This window comes from Corvus moneduloides, chromosome 1 (genome assembly GCF_009650955.1).
Source record: "Corvus moneduloides isolate bCorMon1 chromosome 1, bCorMon1.pri, whole genome shotgun sequence".
Taxonomy (NCBI): domain Eukaryota; kingdom Metazoa; phylum Chordata; class Aves; order Passeriformes; family Corvidae; genus Corvus; species Corvus moneduloides.
In genome coordinates this window covers 152,885,588-152,901,907 of record NC_045476.1, presented here as the reverse complement: position 1 = coordinate 152,901,907, position 16,320 = coordinate 152,885,588, and the positions used below count along the sequence as shown (strand labels likewise).

Below are 16,320 nucleotides of genomic sequence, written 5' to 3'. Positions count from 1 at the left end.
GTTTAAAAGACATGTAGATGTGGCATTTAGGGACATGGTTTAGTGCTGGATTTGCCAGAGCCAGATAAAGGCTTGGACTTGATTATCTTGGAGGCCTTTTCCAACCAAAACACGTCTATGATTCTATGTTGCCTCAGAGCTGGGCAGTGACTTCCATATTGGGCCTGGTTTTGTAGTGTTTTGTCTTGATATTTGATTGCGCATTTTGTAGATTTTTACTGCATTTTTGGCAAAACGAGAGATTGTACTGCAGCACAGCCCGGCTCCTGTGCAGCTGGGCAGAAATCGGGAGGTTTGTCCCAGATCAGACTCGGCGGAGGAGCGGAGGGGAGCGATTCCCCGTGCTGTAATCCGGAGCAGTTCCCGCCCGCCCCGTCGGGCGCCGCTGAGCGCGCGGCCGTGAACCGCAGAATCAAGCCAGGCTGCGCGCGCCGCCGGGGCCCGCCTCCCCGGAGGGGCGGGGGATGGAGGTCGTGGCGCGGAGTTCGGAGCGAGCGGGGGCCGCCATGCGGAGCCGCGCCGAGGTGGACGCCACGCTGCAGACGGCCAAGCTGAACCCGGCGGAGCTGCTGCCGGCCGTGCACTGCCTCAGCTTCGGCCCGCAGGCCGGCGGCGGCGAGTGCTGCCTGCTGCAGCTGGAACCGGGGCTCTGCGCCGAGCTGGAGGCGGGGCACAGGTACGGCGAGTGCGGGGGAGGCGGGGCCGCCGCGGTTCGCGCCGCGGGGACATCCTGTGAACAGCGCTTTGTCCACATTTGTGTTCTTCTGATGCGGTTTGCATAACAGCTCCTTAAATTCCTTAAACCTGTCTGGGTTACATTGGAAACTAAAAACTCTTTAACCTATAAGAAGCTTGTTGAGTTTGTTTGGGGGTTTTTATATGGACAGCCTCCTGCTGTGAAGGCTTCTAAACAAAACTCAGAAGGTGCTGGAATAGGCTCCCCGAGAAGTGGTCACAGCACCAAGCCCGCCGCAGTTCAAGAAGCAATTGGACAGCGCTCTCGGGCACATGGTGTGATTCTTTGGGCGGTCCTGAGCGGGACCAGGAGTTGGACTCAATGATCCTTGTGGGTCCCATGCAGCTTGGGATATTCTCTGATTCTATGATCAGTTCTATGAATATAGGTTTAGAAAAGAGATTATGTCTCTAAAAGAATCCTGCTGACTTTGCGATTTTCCTGTATGGATGGCAGGGTGCCTACAAGATAGATAAATTGGCAGGGAAGGATGTACAGTATTAGCATGGGCATGGGGTAGGGTGGTTATGTGACACCAAACTCTGGACCAAGAGCCGCTTCTAGATAAGTTTTTGATACTGTTTTAAATTTCTTCCTTTACAGCAATGCCAGTGACATAAGGAAAAATCTTTAAAATAATACAGTATGAAAACTCCCTCTAAAGAAGGTAGTCTCTGAGATGTATGTTAGTAAGCCCATTCCTATTTAGTGCAATACTGATGAAGTATCATCTGTTAGAGGCCTGAACCATGTTGAGGACCCCTTGGGGCACAGGTGAGCTTTGCTCATGCATGCAGGCTTTGGGAAGCAAGAGGAGCAGTTCAATTAAATTGAATCTGAGCACTTAAGTTAGTGTAGCCTGGGAGGGAACTGTATGTTCCCCTGTTGTGGTCCTGCTTTGGTATTACCATATTCTCATGCAGAATCTTTACTTAATCAAGTATGTGAGCTGAAGAGAGTAGTTTACATTGTCCAGAATTGTTCTAGAAGATGATTTTCTTTCCCGTTTGGAATCACTTGCAAGAAAATGGATATTAATTATCTGAAGGGCTCTGCACAATAGACACAATTTCTGTTTGCTTTCTTGTTTCACAGTGGGCCAGTTTCAGTCCTTATTAAAGAACAGCTCTATCTGTAATCTAATTTCTAAGATTAGTGAAGTAGTTCAGGCGTTAAGCATCACTTAATCAGTGTTTAAGGGGGTCCTGTGAATCGGTGTATGACTATAGGCATTCAGCTGTGATCTGCATGAAAACTTCAAATGCTTGTGTTTTGAGTTTTCTCACATTAAAATGAGAGGGGAAAACATAGATTAATTGACATTTGAATCTTTATATTTTGGTAAACTGTGACTGCTGCTACAAAACAGAACTGCAGTTTATAACTTCTTTACAAATGTATAAATGTGAGACAATATCAGACAAGTTTAACAAGTGTTCATCCTGAAATAGAGGTAAAAATACATCTTTATGCTGGTTTTTTTTTCCAGCCTAGTAATCCGTGGTGAAAAGGATGAACATGCAGTGTTGTGCAGCAAAGATAAAACTTACGACATGAAAATAGCAGATACCTCAAATATGCTCCTGTTTGTTCCTGGTTGCAAAACTCCAGAGGAGCTGAATGCAGATCCGGCATCTTGTAACGTTATTCATTCACAGGTATGTCTTTTAGGGTTTTTGTTTGTTTGCTTTAGTTCTCTGCTTTCTTATTCTCTGTAATTTTTTTTATTTTGTCCAAGATGTATATATGAAACCCAGCTGGGATTCAGTTGCCTAAACATAGGCTTCTAATGCCATTTTAGATGCCCTGTGGTATTGCTTAGCTGCTATTGCAGGCTGCCACTGGAGAAAGGATGAGTCTCCTGTAGCTTCTTTGTATATTGACCAGCTCCAGGAGGATGTGCTTATAAATATGCTTTTTACACAGGGCCGTGCTATGTCTTTAGGGCCCTTCTTTTGAGTTGAACTTTCTCTGTAATATACGATTATTATTGTTTCCAAGAAGTTAAAACTTTGGTTTATTTTCAGTGCATAGTAATTACTTGTGGTTGATATTAAAAGCTTGCAAAGAAAATATCATTCCTCAGCGTTAGCGACTATTTTTAAAATAAGCTACTTACAGGTTGATTTTTTAGGAGTGCATTCCCCAAAAGGTAGATTTTACCGTGTCATGCCTGAATACTTTTTTTAGTATTTTTTTTATTTTTAGTATTTTAGTATTTTATTTTTTTATTTTTAGTATTTTATTTTTTTTTAGTATTTTATATATATTTTAAATATAGGAATATATTCAAAGGTGGCTCTTTCAATTAGCATATCAAAACATTTGTTGGAGTGAATGACTTCAGAGTTCTCAGTTTAAAGAATTCATTGTTCTCTGCACTTCTGAAGCATAGTTAATAAAATTCTATTAAAAATAGCTAGGCAAATATTAGTTAATTATTTGCTGTAATGGACATAATGGCGTCATTGAGGAATAATCCTGCTTCAACATCTTCCAAGTTCTTCCATGAGGTCCAATGAGCTAATGTAAAAAGTTAATTCAAGCTGAAGTAGGTTAATGAGAAAGTAATATTCTTCCATATACTTTTTTTTTTTTTGTGCTACATTTAATAATTTCACTATTTCTGTGAAGTTACACATCATAGATGTGATTTTTAGGAACTATTTTAGAAGTTTTATTTCTAAGAGCTCTCAATTATTTCAAAATTGTTAGATGGTTCATTGACACAGAAAATTGTGAAACACAGCAAAAGATACTATATGTACTCAGTTCTTTGGGGGCTTCACTGCCCTTCACTTGCAGTCTCAGTGCTGATCTTTGTATCACTTGCGTGGCTGATACTCGCAGCCAAAGCATCTGCCATTTTGTTCACCTCACAGAGCCCAGCACAGGTTATGAGCTTTGGAATATAAATTAGAATTAGTTATTTTCTTTTCTATGCAGAGTATCTTACTACCAAATTGATCAGAAAACAACTTGGCAGGAAAAAAGCCTAGCACTTAAGTAAATGCTATTTGACATGGAGCTTGGAAGTTTATCAGGAAATTGGTGTTTACGTGAATTTTTTGCCAAGCCAGCTATGGAATAGTTTGATTAAAATTGAGAGATTTCTCTGTATTAGAATTTGTATAGGATTTCTTATCTATATAGGTGATTCTTCTTATAATTCATTTAAATGGAATATTATTTTAAAGTTTTGGTGCTTTTTTTTTTTTAATGGAGAACTTGTAAAATACCCCAAGTACTCTGGTAAAGCACTTAGGGTATTTTAAAGTATTGTCTAGTGGTTTTTTCATGGAAGCTTTTTTAACACAGAACTAGTGATTGGATCAGGAGTCACTAAGCTGGAGCCTGTTTCGCCTCTGCCATTCTGTTCCCGTTTCTGTCAGTTTGGTAAATAGCAGGAACAATGCTGAAAAGTCTCCAATAGTCTGTCCTCTTCAAAGAATTTTGTAGGAAGTCCAAGCTGTACCCTGTGAAACACCACAGGATTACTCTGAAAGTAAAGCTTTGGTAAGTTGGTGTTGTTGAATCAAGGACAGCCGAGCTTCCTGTTGCACGCTCTTCATTTGTGTGTGGACTCAGGGCAAGGAACAGAGATGTCTGGTCAGTTGTGTGCAAGTGTAGCTTACTGTCCTTGTTAATGTCTGCTTTGCTTGAGCTTAGGGCTGTGATGATTCATTAAGGAGTAAAAAGGCCGTGACAGTAGATCCCAAGCATGGGAAGAAGTGGGGAAGATAGAGTCAGGTTAATATAGGAGGGCTTTTATGGCAGTAGTATAATTTACTATTAAGACAAAAAGCAGTTTTGAGGGGAATTGTGCAGAAATATCTCCCGTGGTGATTTCCTGTCATTTGCGTGCAGAGTTGAGTTGTTACCTTTGTCTTACGCACTACAAACATATTTTTATCAATCAAAAGTGGATTTTTATTCTTCATTGTCTGTAGTAAATTTTTTTACTGAAAACACTGCAATGATTGTTTTGTCGTCAAATTAATTACCCTATTAATAGTTTCTTGTTTTCAGTGACTTGATTAACACTTCTTGCTGATAATTTTTGGTAAGGAGCTTTGAATCCAGATAGTATGTTAGTGTTTTAAGAGTCACTGTTTTTTCTTGTAGATTGCTGGTTTCTCCAATAACTATTGGGAATTAAGGAGATGTCGACCAAAACTGAAGAAACTGAGGAAGCTTTTAATGGAATATCCATATGACGGGCCTGATAGTCAGAAAGATCAGACTTTGACATTTTCAAAGGTAAATCAGCTGTGTAGATTGCTTTCTTGTAATTGGTAATGAGCAAATTAAAGTGAAGATACATTCTTAAGTAGAAAAATCCCTTTCCTCACATGATTCAGAGTGTTTCTTTGAGTTAATTTTTTAACCCTTCTATTCTAAACAAGTTGGTTGTTGTTAGCACTTCCAGTGGATACAGGTAAGCAACCTTTTTATTAGTTACAAGAGGAAAATGAAGGACACAGAAGGAGACTGGGCATTTCCCTTTTCCTATGGGAAGTTTCCTGGAGGACAGCCTTCAGAACCTTTTCTAAATTCCTTGACAGTTTATATGACTACTAAGGTATAATGCAGCCTTTCCTTCTTCTTTGGGTCTGTCATGTATGAGGTCAGAGCACAGCCATGTGCAAGTCATTTGCCAGTCAGTAACTGTGATGACAAGGAGAAGAAGGGAGTTGAAGAGAGTAACAGGGATGATACAAGGCACAGAATAAGACTGACACTACAAGAAGGGAAAACACGAATAAAATCCTGTCCTGTCCTATTGTGTTTCCAGGAAATTCAATTTAGGATCTAAAGAGTAATGGAGAGACCTGGACTGTGCAGCATATGATCTCAGATAAAAGGCTGATAAAAATTCTGTGGTTTTGTTAGTTTGGTTGATACATTCTTTTCCTTTTGACTTTAAAACAAAAGATAGTTGCTCCCAAGTATTTTATGCTGAGGCTTGGTTGAAGCTGATACCAGCAAACCATCTGCTGTGCTTGGACGTGCAAAGATGGATGTTACTTTTCTCCCTTGGAGAGACATGATGCCTTTCTCTTCTTGGATGATTAACAGACTGATTTCTGATCAGTTACAGAATCTTGCCCCCAGAATTGCCTGCCTACTCTGATCTAGGAATAGAAAGATGTACAGCAAAATAAGAGATGGTAAAGGTTAAAGGGCTTAAATTGTCTAAAAATTATAAGCATTGACAAAGGCTAGCAACACGGAAAAAATCATATTAAATATTTATTCATAATATTGAGTATTATAAAAAGATGTCAGTGTCTTCCAAACGTTAGTGCCTGGTTTGAGGATTGATGACCATTTATTTGGAAGGAGAGTGTATTTCCTCTGAATGAGCTTACTCAAGAACAACTAGATATATCTTGATAAATGTAGACAAGTCTTAACCTTGCCTCTGGTGGAACTCTGAAATGAATCTGAAAGCTCTCCAGGGGAAAGCTCTTTCCTATGGGACTAATTCTCACTGAAATCCCCAACAATATATGTGTAGTAATGATTTCCACTGTTTTGTTTGCTTACACTTAATATTTATCCTGAGGTGCTAGGGTCACCTTTAATCTGTTTGAAAACAAATTACTTTCTTCTGGTCGTTTACTGTAAGCCTCTCATGGTTTTCAGGACTATATCATACAAGAGAACCCCAGCAAAAAAGCCATAAAGATCAATGGTACTGTAGGCAAGCTGTTGCATAGTGATGTGATTTAGTAAACTAGAGGAAAGCTTATAAATAGATAGGCTAGTACTGAATTTTACAGTGAAATGATAGGGCATACTCAGATGATCACAGACTAAGATCTGTGAATAAGGATCAGAAACATATTACACATATTCTCTAGAAGTTGCTGGTGTAGACATGGTGCAAGTCAACCCATTCCATTTTATGTTTGCAAGGGCAATGCAGCTGATAGAAGCATCAGAGCTGAGAGCAGTGATGTCTTCAAAAAAGCTGTTGGAATTGCTAGGCTGGCCTCGAAGCAGGAACATGCCAAGGACTTGTGTGCAAGGCATCTGAATGGCAGAGTTAAATTTTCAAACACACTTACTGATTTGGGGATATTTTTGCTCTCAATTGCTAGCAGTGTTTTTTTTAAGTACTGTATAATATGGTCATCGCTCATTGACATACTGATGGGAGCTTGGCCTGATGGTATTTCAACATACTCTGACAGGAATAGCATAGCAGGACGTGGAGATCTTTCCATATTTATTAAATGGTTTTTTAACATGTGAACGTTCCAAACTTAGTGTTGGTTTGTGCCATTTGTGTTCCCATAGTCTGATAGATCTCAATCCAATACTTACTTAATCCAGTGTTTTTCTTTCTGATAGGAAATATTCTTAAGCTATAATCAACAGAACTTTAATACTAAAGTTCATTAAATAGGCTGTAATGTGAATAAAGGAATTGATGCCCTATTTCCTGTGGATTGAAGTCTGGTATTTCTTCCATTTACTTCACTCCTCATGGTACCTTCTCTTCCACCCATGTCTTTACCACAGTATCCCACAGCACCTTCCCATCTCACCTCGTAACTGTTCTGCAAGGATGTGTTTGTGTTATGGCTGGCTCTGTGCTACCTGTGTGCCAGTTGATTAGCAGACAGCAAAACACAACATGTTGCTGTTGAGGTCATGGTGGAGGAGACCTTCCCTCAGTGGAGGTACTAAGTTCAGGTTCTGATTTCTATCCAGATGTGATAAGTGATTTTTGCTTTGCCTTTTCTTTGAATCTCACAGATTAAAATATGTGATTTCAGAAAAGCCAGAACACATTCACTTTTCATTCTTGCTGGGATACTTTACTTACAATGTCTGCTTGTGCTAGTTTGACATTCTGGGAATACAGGTATATTACTTACGCCTGGTACAAAGACTTTCCTGTAGTTAGACTGGGTTTTATATTGAATAACCCTTTGAGAAAATGTTTTAAGTTACAGGAAAAGTTTCAGAGAGTGTGGTAAGCCTTAGAAAATTCAGACTCTGGGGGGAAAAAAAATCTATCTTAAGTCTTCCCTTCATTATAGCTTATAATGCATTTAGCGTGGTCACTGAAGCAAAGAAGGAATAAGAATAACCTCTTTTATTTCCTTCTTTTTTTTTCTTTGTTGCAGTATACAACAGAAGATTTGTTAAGTTTGATTCAGGCAAGTGAAGAAGAAATACTCCACCAATTGCAAGTTATAGATGCCTGCAAAATTGAAGGTATTCATATCTGAAGAATATTATTATCTATGAGGAAGTAACTCTGTTATTTTCCCCAAAATATATGTCTCATTTTTCTAAGGCCCATTCCACATCCTCGTCTTTCAAGGTGCAAGTTATTTCAAAGTTGTAAGATACGTTTCCATAGATTTATGTCCTCTGCTGCTATGAATCTGATCAGAAGGATAAAGCTGAGCAGGCACTGCCAGTTTCTCTCTTTCCAGGATGATTCCTTCTTTGCTGCTACAAACACTGGCATCAGTGTCCCACCCTCAGCATATTTTTCAGCTGGTCACCCTCTTCATGAATACTGGGTATTATAGTGGGTACTGCTTTCTGTAGCCCTAGAGGAAAAAATAGCTGATTCTCAGGTAACCACAGCCCACCCTTTTCACAGTCTTTTCTTCCTCCCAGACTGAGTTTATCTCAGTGTCTTCCTACCATGTGAGGCAAGGCTTGATCAAGTGTCTCACCTTGGGACAGCTCCTACTCCTCCTTGTAGTGGTTTGGTCCAAAATACTCATTACTGTTTATCTGCTGTGAGATAAGAATTAGGAGAAATGCAAAGCAGGCACCAAACTTGAAATAATATAAAGAAGTTTATTAACAGACCTAAAAGAAGGAAAAATAAAAATACCACCTTCAGAACTCTCCTCCTCCCCCCACCTTCCTCCCTTCTCCCACTGACAATGTAAAAAGACAACCCTTCAGTCTGTTTACCACTTCCATAATAACCTTGTTCAGTCCATTTAGAAAGAGAAGTCTCTTCTTGCTCCTGCTATGAAAACATTATCACAACGAGACAGCCGCCCACTTCCAAATATTGTTCAGTCCATTTAGGAAGAGGAGTCTCTTTGCTCGCATGTGAGTCCCTTCCCCCAACTTGCAGCTTTTCCCGCAACTGCTTTCGAGGGTCCACTCTTGAAGTTTTTTTGGGGTACAATTTTAAGGTTGAGCTGTTCAGAAACAAGAACAGAGGCCCTTCTCCTTCCCTGGGAGCAAAGGGTCTTCATCATCTTCATCATTAGGACTATCTCTGGGGGCATCTCTAGGAACTGAGGTTTTCTCCTTTCCCATTTGGAGCAAAAGTCCTCATCTGGTCCATCTCTAGGGACTGAGGTTTTCTCCTTTCCCGTGTGGAGCAAAAGTCCTCATCTGGTTCATCTCTCCCTGTCCAAACGTCTCATTAAATTACAGCTGCGTCAGCATCTGCCTATCTCAACGCAGGTGCTTTTGCTCACGAGTTGAACACTCCACCCCCCATATCTTCATGAAATTACAACAGGATACTCTGCTATATCATAGCTTCACAACAGAATTTCAGCTTTAAGCATCTCCTCTCTCTCTTCCCTCAGGTTTTTCAGCTCTTCACAGCAGTAAAAGGGTTAATCTCACCTTGGCCTTGCAGCTTTGCAGCTGGAATGTTGAATGTTTCTTATCGCAGTGGAGAGGGGGGAGAGCCGAGCCGCTCCGGCTGCCCACGGCAAGGCAGTGGGGGGGGGTTCCACGGCTGGAACAGGTCCATCGGCTCCAGGATGGCCGTGGCCTGGCCGGGCCCGCTGGCCCCCACTCGGGGCCTGCAGCCACCTGTCCCAGCACCGGAAACAAGAGAGAGCTTGGGGGGGGTTTGTCTATTCTTAAGTGTGCATCACAGAGGCGGTCACAACTTTAAGTGGCTTAAAGAATTGTCCATATTCAAACTGGCCAGCTGATAGGTTCTATCAGGTCCCAGAGGAAGCTGTAAGCACCCCTTAGCAAGGACATCCCTTCCAGGACTATGCTTGCTAACCTATGACACTCCTTTACTTGGCCGTGCCCAAACCCCACTGGGACACAAGGTGATGGCAGTCCTAGAGTCATCTGGATTTCTAGATTTTTGTGAACTTCTCTGGACCTGACCTTGCTTTGTAGGGCCAATGTATGCAGTTCTGTGCCTGAACTAATTATTAGTTTTTTCACATCTGATTCATCTTGGAATGATATTTGTAGTGTCTTTGTATCTGTGGCAGTTAAAGAATTACTAAAGAATTACAAACAATTGAGATAACTAAGTTTCATTCTCCTTTACATTTGCTCTTATTATTTAGTTCCTTTTCTCAGCTTTTAATCCTGGAAAAGACACAATGCTGCTGCATTTTGTAGAGGTGTGACCTGAATGTCCAGACTCCAGTAATGTATCTTTATGGCAACAGAACTAAGGTATTAATTTTCTCCTTCTAATAGTGTTTTGTGGTGCTCTGTTTGGCAGGATATTGGAGAATCCTAGACTTTGACTATGAGATGAAACTCCTGAATCACGTGACTCAGCTAATAGACTCAGAGTCCTGGCCTTTGAGTAAGGTTCCTCTATGTGCCTGCCTTGAAGAACTTGGATCTCTAGAACCCAGGTAAACAATTATTTTTAGTACTTAAAATTGCCTACATTTGTTATTAACTATTAATAATTACAGTACTTGTTAACTGTTTATTAGAATTATAGTCTTGCAAATCTAGATTCTAGTTACCATGGTCTAAATGATACATTTTCTTTTTTTCTAAAAATATACAAAGGAATTTTTAGACAGATAGGTTAGTAAACTGATTTTAGTGTTTATTGTTAGTATTTCCATTGATTCATAGTAGAAACATTACTGCTGAGTTGTAAATGATGGAAGTAGCATGTACTTAAGTTGTAAATTGCTGAGCATCTTGAAATACCTGTTCTGAAGCTATAGCTAGCCAAAAATGTTTGGTTTACCTGTTGCATACTATCTGAGAAGGTATCCCCTGGGCTTCCTTTTCTCCAGGCTAAACACCCCCAGCTCTCTCAGCTGCTCCTCATCTGACCTGTGCTGCAGACCCTTCACCAGCTATATTCCCTGCCTCTGGACTCACTCCAGCCCCTCAATGACTTTCTTGTAGTGAGAGGCCCAGAACTGGACACAGGATTGAGGTGCAGCCTCACCGGTGCTGAGTACAGGGGGACAATCCCTGCCCTGGTCTGTCACTATCCCTCTGGCTCTGTGGCTTCTGTTCTGGAGCGCGAGGTGTAGCAATCTCTGAAAGGCATCTCCAAAGCGAAGCCGCTCCACGGGATCAGCTATATCCACTCACACACGCGTGCACGCACAAATGCACAGACAGCTTCAGTAATATGGTCAGTGGCAGAGAGGCTGGAAGGTTCTTTGCATAGATTTCCACGAGAGCAGTTTATTGCTTCTACACTGTGAAGGGTTCTAGAGGCAAAGACCCAGAACAATGGAGAACTCAGGCTTAACTACGGGGGTGGGGCTAGCACCAGAAACCAAAGGTGTGAGGGCACGGGGGCGGTACAAAGGCGAGACAAGGGAATGGGGACCCATGGGGGAGCTCTGGCAGAGTGGCGAGGGGCAGAGGCCAGTGGGGGCAACCTGGAGTGGAGAACTTTCTATGGCATGGAACATATAAGGTAGCAAGGAGGCAGAGCAGCCAACAGCCAACCGGGGAAGCAGAACTGGGGTAGATTAACGTAACAGAACAAAGCATCCTGGGAGAGGCTTCTTTTATCACCATGACCACTAAGTCTCTGGCACCAGGGACTGTCTTACTGAGAACTCTCTGTCCCTTGTACCACAGGCTAGCTGGCCACCACACTGGTCCTGCTGAACACACTGTTTTTGATACCATTCTTTATCATTTCAAAGAAGTGATATTGCAAGAATCTCTTTTCCTTATTTTCCTTATGCATTTTAGTCTTTGCTAGTAACACCTAGAAAGTGGAAGAGACCTTTGTGGTTGACAGGCTAAATCAGCTCCCATCTGTTATTTGTCCCCTTTTGTTACCTCTTTTACTTCTATTTTTTTAATCTGTTTCTTCATTTCACCCACAAAAATGTGTCTCATAATCTAGTCTCTTCAATTTATTTTTTTCTCCATACCTTAATCTTCTTGGTAACTGTTTCTGTAGTGTCCTAAAGAACAGTGTTAGAACTTGATTTCTGGGTTTGGTTTTTTTTTTTCCAGAGAGATGATAGAACACATTCTTGTAAGCTATGGCAGGAAATACGTTGATGGTAAGTTTTAACTTTGCATAAAAGACATAGTTATTAATGAGGAAATGTAGATTTTGTGAAGGATGGTCAGAACAAACGAGTTTGTTACAGTGCCAGTATAAGGAGGGAGCAAACTGGGCTAAAAATCAGTACAGTTATTAAAGGAGGTTTCATAGGAAAAAAGGCTATTAAACTGTACAAGACACAAGGGAAAATTGTGAACAGAAGTACTGGAAGTGATTTATTAGGTGTCCACAAGCCATAATTTTGTGACTAAAGAGAGATCACTAGTAAAATTTAGATGACCTCTCTCTTTAATACCCTAGAAGGCCTCAGATATTTAAGCAATTAATTGTGCTATTGTGAATAGTCAATGGCATGAATTCAGCTTGCCTGAAGTAGGTATCTGCCTTTGATCTCTTGAACTGCACCACAAGATCCGCTGGTTGTATTGATTAGATTTCCATTGTCCATCTCACATGCAGATACAATATTGCACTGCCTTAGTCTGAATTCTTTCCCACAGTTGCTTTCATCTCATCTTCGGCTGAAGGAGGAGTTGCACTCAACCTTAAAGCACATAGGAAAGTAACTGGAGTGACAACAGACTCTTAATATATTTAAGTAGGTTGCACAAGGAACAGTTTGAATTACAGACAGGTGGCTGAAACAATAGAAGGAAGTGTTTATTCCTGATTTTGTTCAGAGAATTTTAGCAAAGTCAGTGTGAGAGAAAATGAAGTCTTATCCCTTCATAATCTCATAAGGGTGATTAAAGAAGTGAAAGTTTAAGTGAAATTGTTTAAGCAAATGCTTTAATACAAGCCATTCAGAAATAGGAATGAAAGCTGTAGGAGAAACAGTACACTGTGAAAGGGGAAAACATGGAGGGCAAATATGTTTATTGATATGAATTGATACTGTATTTGCTGTATATGCTGTATTCTGCATAATTTGTTCTTGAGAATAAGATATCATAATTTATCCAAATTAATACCAAGTCTCATTACTTCCCAAGGAAAAGAAAAAAGAGGATACTTGTTGTATAGAAGACTGTAGAACAGAATGGAAATACAAGGCTGTTCTCTGTTCTTTTATCAAAAGGCAAGAACCCAAGATAACCTAGTTTTTGCTTCTCAGCAGGGGAGGTTTTCTTTGAAATGTGTGAAGATAAAATATGCAGAGCTATAGCACAAATGCTTTTGCAAAATGCAGTTAAATTCAATCTATCAGAGTTTGAAGAAGTCTGGCAACAGAGTGTCCCTGAGGGGATGACAACAAGGCTTGATCAGCTCCAGGTAAACACATAAAGATGTATGGATTCTTTTGTGAGTAGGCTGTAACTGACTTGTGTCATACACAGATTTTACCCATTATTGGGTATTGTGTTGTTTCTGTCAGCTTTTGAATTCAAGTACGCTTTATGACATCCTCTATGAGCACCAGTAGTCTGGAATCATAACAGTTCAGGTTGTTGAACAGATTGTAGAGACAGCCAGTAGAGTAGCAAGCGCTATGGGAATCCTTTTCCTCAAAGGAAGGCAGAGAGATGTTGGAAGCCAATGGATTATCCCTTCCTTCTTGTCATAAAGAAAATTATAAACACTGCATGTAAAACAGCATCTTTATGATACTTCTTCAGTTTGTCTCTGGTAGTGCAGTTGTAGAAGGCTTTGGATCTGCAAAGAGCAGCTTGTATGGAATACTGTCAGAAAGATGGAAGTTTAATTGTATCTGTATTTAACATTTTCTTTCTGATGCTGATCTGCAGGGCTTGGCTCTTGTGGATAAAAGTTCAAGACCAGAGACCATCTGTCTGCTAAAAGTAGAAGAGTTACCTGAAGACAACCAGGAAAGATTCAACAGCTTATTTGGCATACGAGAAAAGTGGACAGAAGTGGATATTACCCCTTATATACAGTAAGGATGTATTTCTTTTTATTAAAATACAATAAGTATTATATTCTTTCCTTTTTGCATAACTGGCTTCTGATGAGCTATGATCCAGTAGCCTCAGCTACTAAACTTTGCATTTTAAATGAATATGGATTCTGTATGAATAGAATACCCACCTCTGGGATCTGTAACTCTTTTTTGGATTTAAATGTGTGTAAAAAGCTGATGCTACTGGATTTAAATAGGTGATAACTCTCATTTGATTAAGGCAGACTTAATTCAAAGGCCAAACCTCCTGACACGTAAAATCAGTCTCTATATTTACAACACTAGAACTATAGAGCAGTAGTGCTTCCTGTACTGCATCTTTTGTTCCTTTGGTCGTTAAGACTTACACTACTGCACTATCTGGAATGCCCAGCTGTGATATATTTGAGCAGATATTGATGGTAACCCAGAAGTAACTGCATCAACCCTTTATGAGTGGCTCTAAATTTACAGTAAAATAACTGAATAGTTCAGAGCTAACTGTTTTGCTAGACTGAAAACTCATTAGACAACAGTAATAATAAAAACTCCCCCTAAAAACCAAAATTTTTTTCTGAAGTAAGAAATACAGTTTTGCCTATTCTTTAAACGTCAAGAAAAGTTCTAAACTTTAGGTAATTTAAAGCATTATGTGACAGTTACAGTAGTTTGGGTTTTTTTCCTAATATCCTAATCCAGTTTATTGCTTTAGTTACAAGTATTTTACAGATTCATTTTGTGTGAGAATATCTTTTAATGCCAATGTCGTGTGCTTTATTTCCTCTTTAGAGACTTGTGTGCAGAGAAGCAGACTGTTGGTGCTCTTCTGACAAAATATGCTCGCTCCTCAATGCTGAATGGTGTTAAAGTTTATAATTCTAGAAGACCCATCTCATAACAAGTATTGTTTGAAGAACTGAGGATACTGAATGTAGTAACAGTGAATGTTACTTGCTGCTGCCTTCTGGGGAAAAGAGTTGCCAACCAACTTATACAATAATGTTGTACTTGAGTTTAAGCAGCTAAGCTACTTGAACCAGCTGTTTTCTGCTCAGCTAAGGAGAGTGTGAGGGGTTCAGCTCACCTTCCTTTGCCAACCTTCCTTTGCCCAACTGCTTTTTCCTTTGTGTCTAGTTAAGCCAGGAGCCAAGCTACTTCTTGAGTACACTTAAATCTGTTTATCTCTACGTCTGAAATAAAAATTTAAAACCTCCTTGATGATAATTCAATCACTTGAATGGATTTGAGTATCAAAATGGAAATTTTAGTCTTCTGCCCATTAGTGATCATTCTTAAAGATTAAGGTTTCATTGCAGTGTTCACATTTTAAATAGCACAGAGCTCATCAAGCTCATGAACAAATCATTCCCCAATTGAGACTACACTAGTCTTGATTTTGAAAAGTGGTTCTTTTGAAGGTCATGTCTATGAACACAATCAGCACAAGCACCTGACACTTTAATACTTGGCAGAATGGCCTTTTATATATTAAAAAAACCTCGAATTGTAGTGAAGTGTGAATATAAGAGAGTAGTTGAACATTGTGTTACGAATTTCCTATAAACTTATTAAAATGTAGCTGAGGTAAAACTAATACTTTACAGAAGACTACTTGTGCTTTTTAAAAAAGAACCTACAATTATTTTTTTTAAAACTTCGTTATGACAAATAACTGCACATAGAAATTGTGCCTTAAAAACAAGGATTGTTTGCATGTCAGTAAACTAGAGTTTAATATTAGGTAGTTTTCAGATTTATATTTTAAACTTAACAGTTGTATGTTAATTGATACAAAAAGCATTTTTTCCATCAGACTCAGATGTGAGGTATGAAATACCTTGGAACTGCCAGCATTCCAGCTGTAGGATGAGCAGGGAGAAGAGACAAACTCCTCCTAAACCAAATGTAACTCTTAAGATGCACGGTGTCTGTACTTGGAATTTGGAACAGATAAAAAACAGAATAAAAGCTACTTCCTGAGCTCTGTTTATTGCCCAGTAATGCAAGGTCAGTGCCCTGTGCTCCACATTGCTGGTGCAGAGGTGTGGTGTTTGACCAGCTGTGCAGAGATGTATAATGGCTCTCTTCTGGGAAGAACTGCCTTGTTTGCCGTCTGGTTCCAACAGCTGCCGTCCTCCAATAGCACCAGAAAGTTCACTCTCGAGAGATCAATGGTAATATGAATGGAAAAGCCTTGGAAGTTCTTCCATTGCATCACAGAAGGTTCCTTAGTTGAAATAAATATACAACGCAATTGCTACTTTTGTAGTCTGTTGTCCGAGTTTTTTACATAGGGGTTTCTTTGTAAAAAAAATAAACTAAGTATTTCATGAATAGTGCTTTATTACAGCTGTGAGAAGAGTTCCTGTAAATTAATTTTGTGTTTTCATTCCATGTGTTCAGTGCTGCTAATTGGTT

General features: G+C 39.9%; 1 protein-coding gene across 1 annotated transcript; it reads left to right on the top strand.

Annotated features, from left to right (window-relative positions):
- Positions 1–439: 439 nt before the first annotated feature.
- On the top strand, positions 440–16,162 carry DSCC1 (DNA replication and sister chromatid cohesion 1). Its single transcript, XM_032132259.1, has 9 exons — positions 440–676; positions 2,226–2,394; positions 4,862–4,996; positions 7,879–7,969; positions 10,218–10,356; positions 11,951–12,000; positions 13,120–13,277; positions 13,751–13,899; positions 14,692–16,162. The coding sequence occupies exons 1-9, from the start codon at positions 465–467 to the stop codon at positions 14,798–14,800; spliced, it is 1,212 nt and encodes a 403-aa protein (XP_031988150.1). The 5' UTR covers positions 440–464; the 3' UTR covers positions 14,801–16,162.
- The last annotated feature ends 158 nt before the right edge of the window (positions 16,163–16,320 follow it).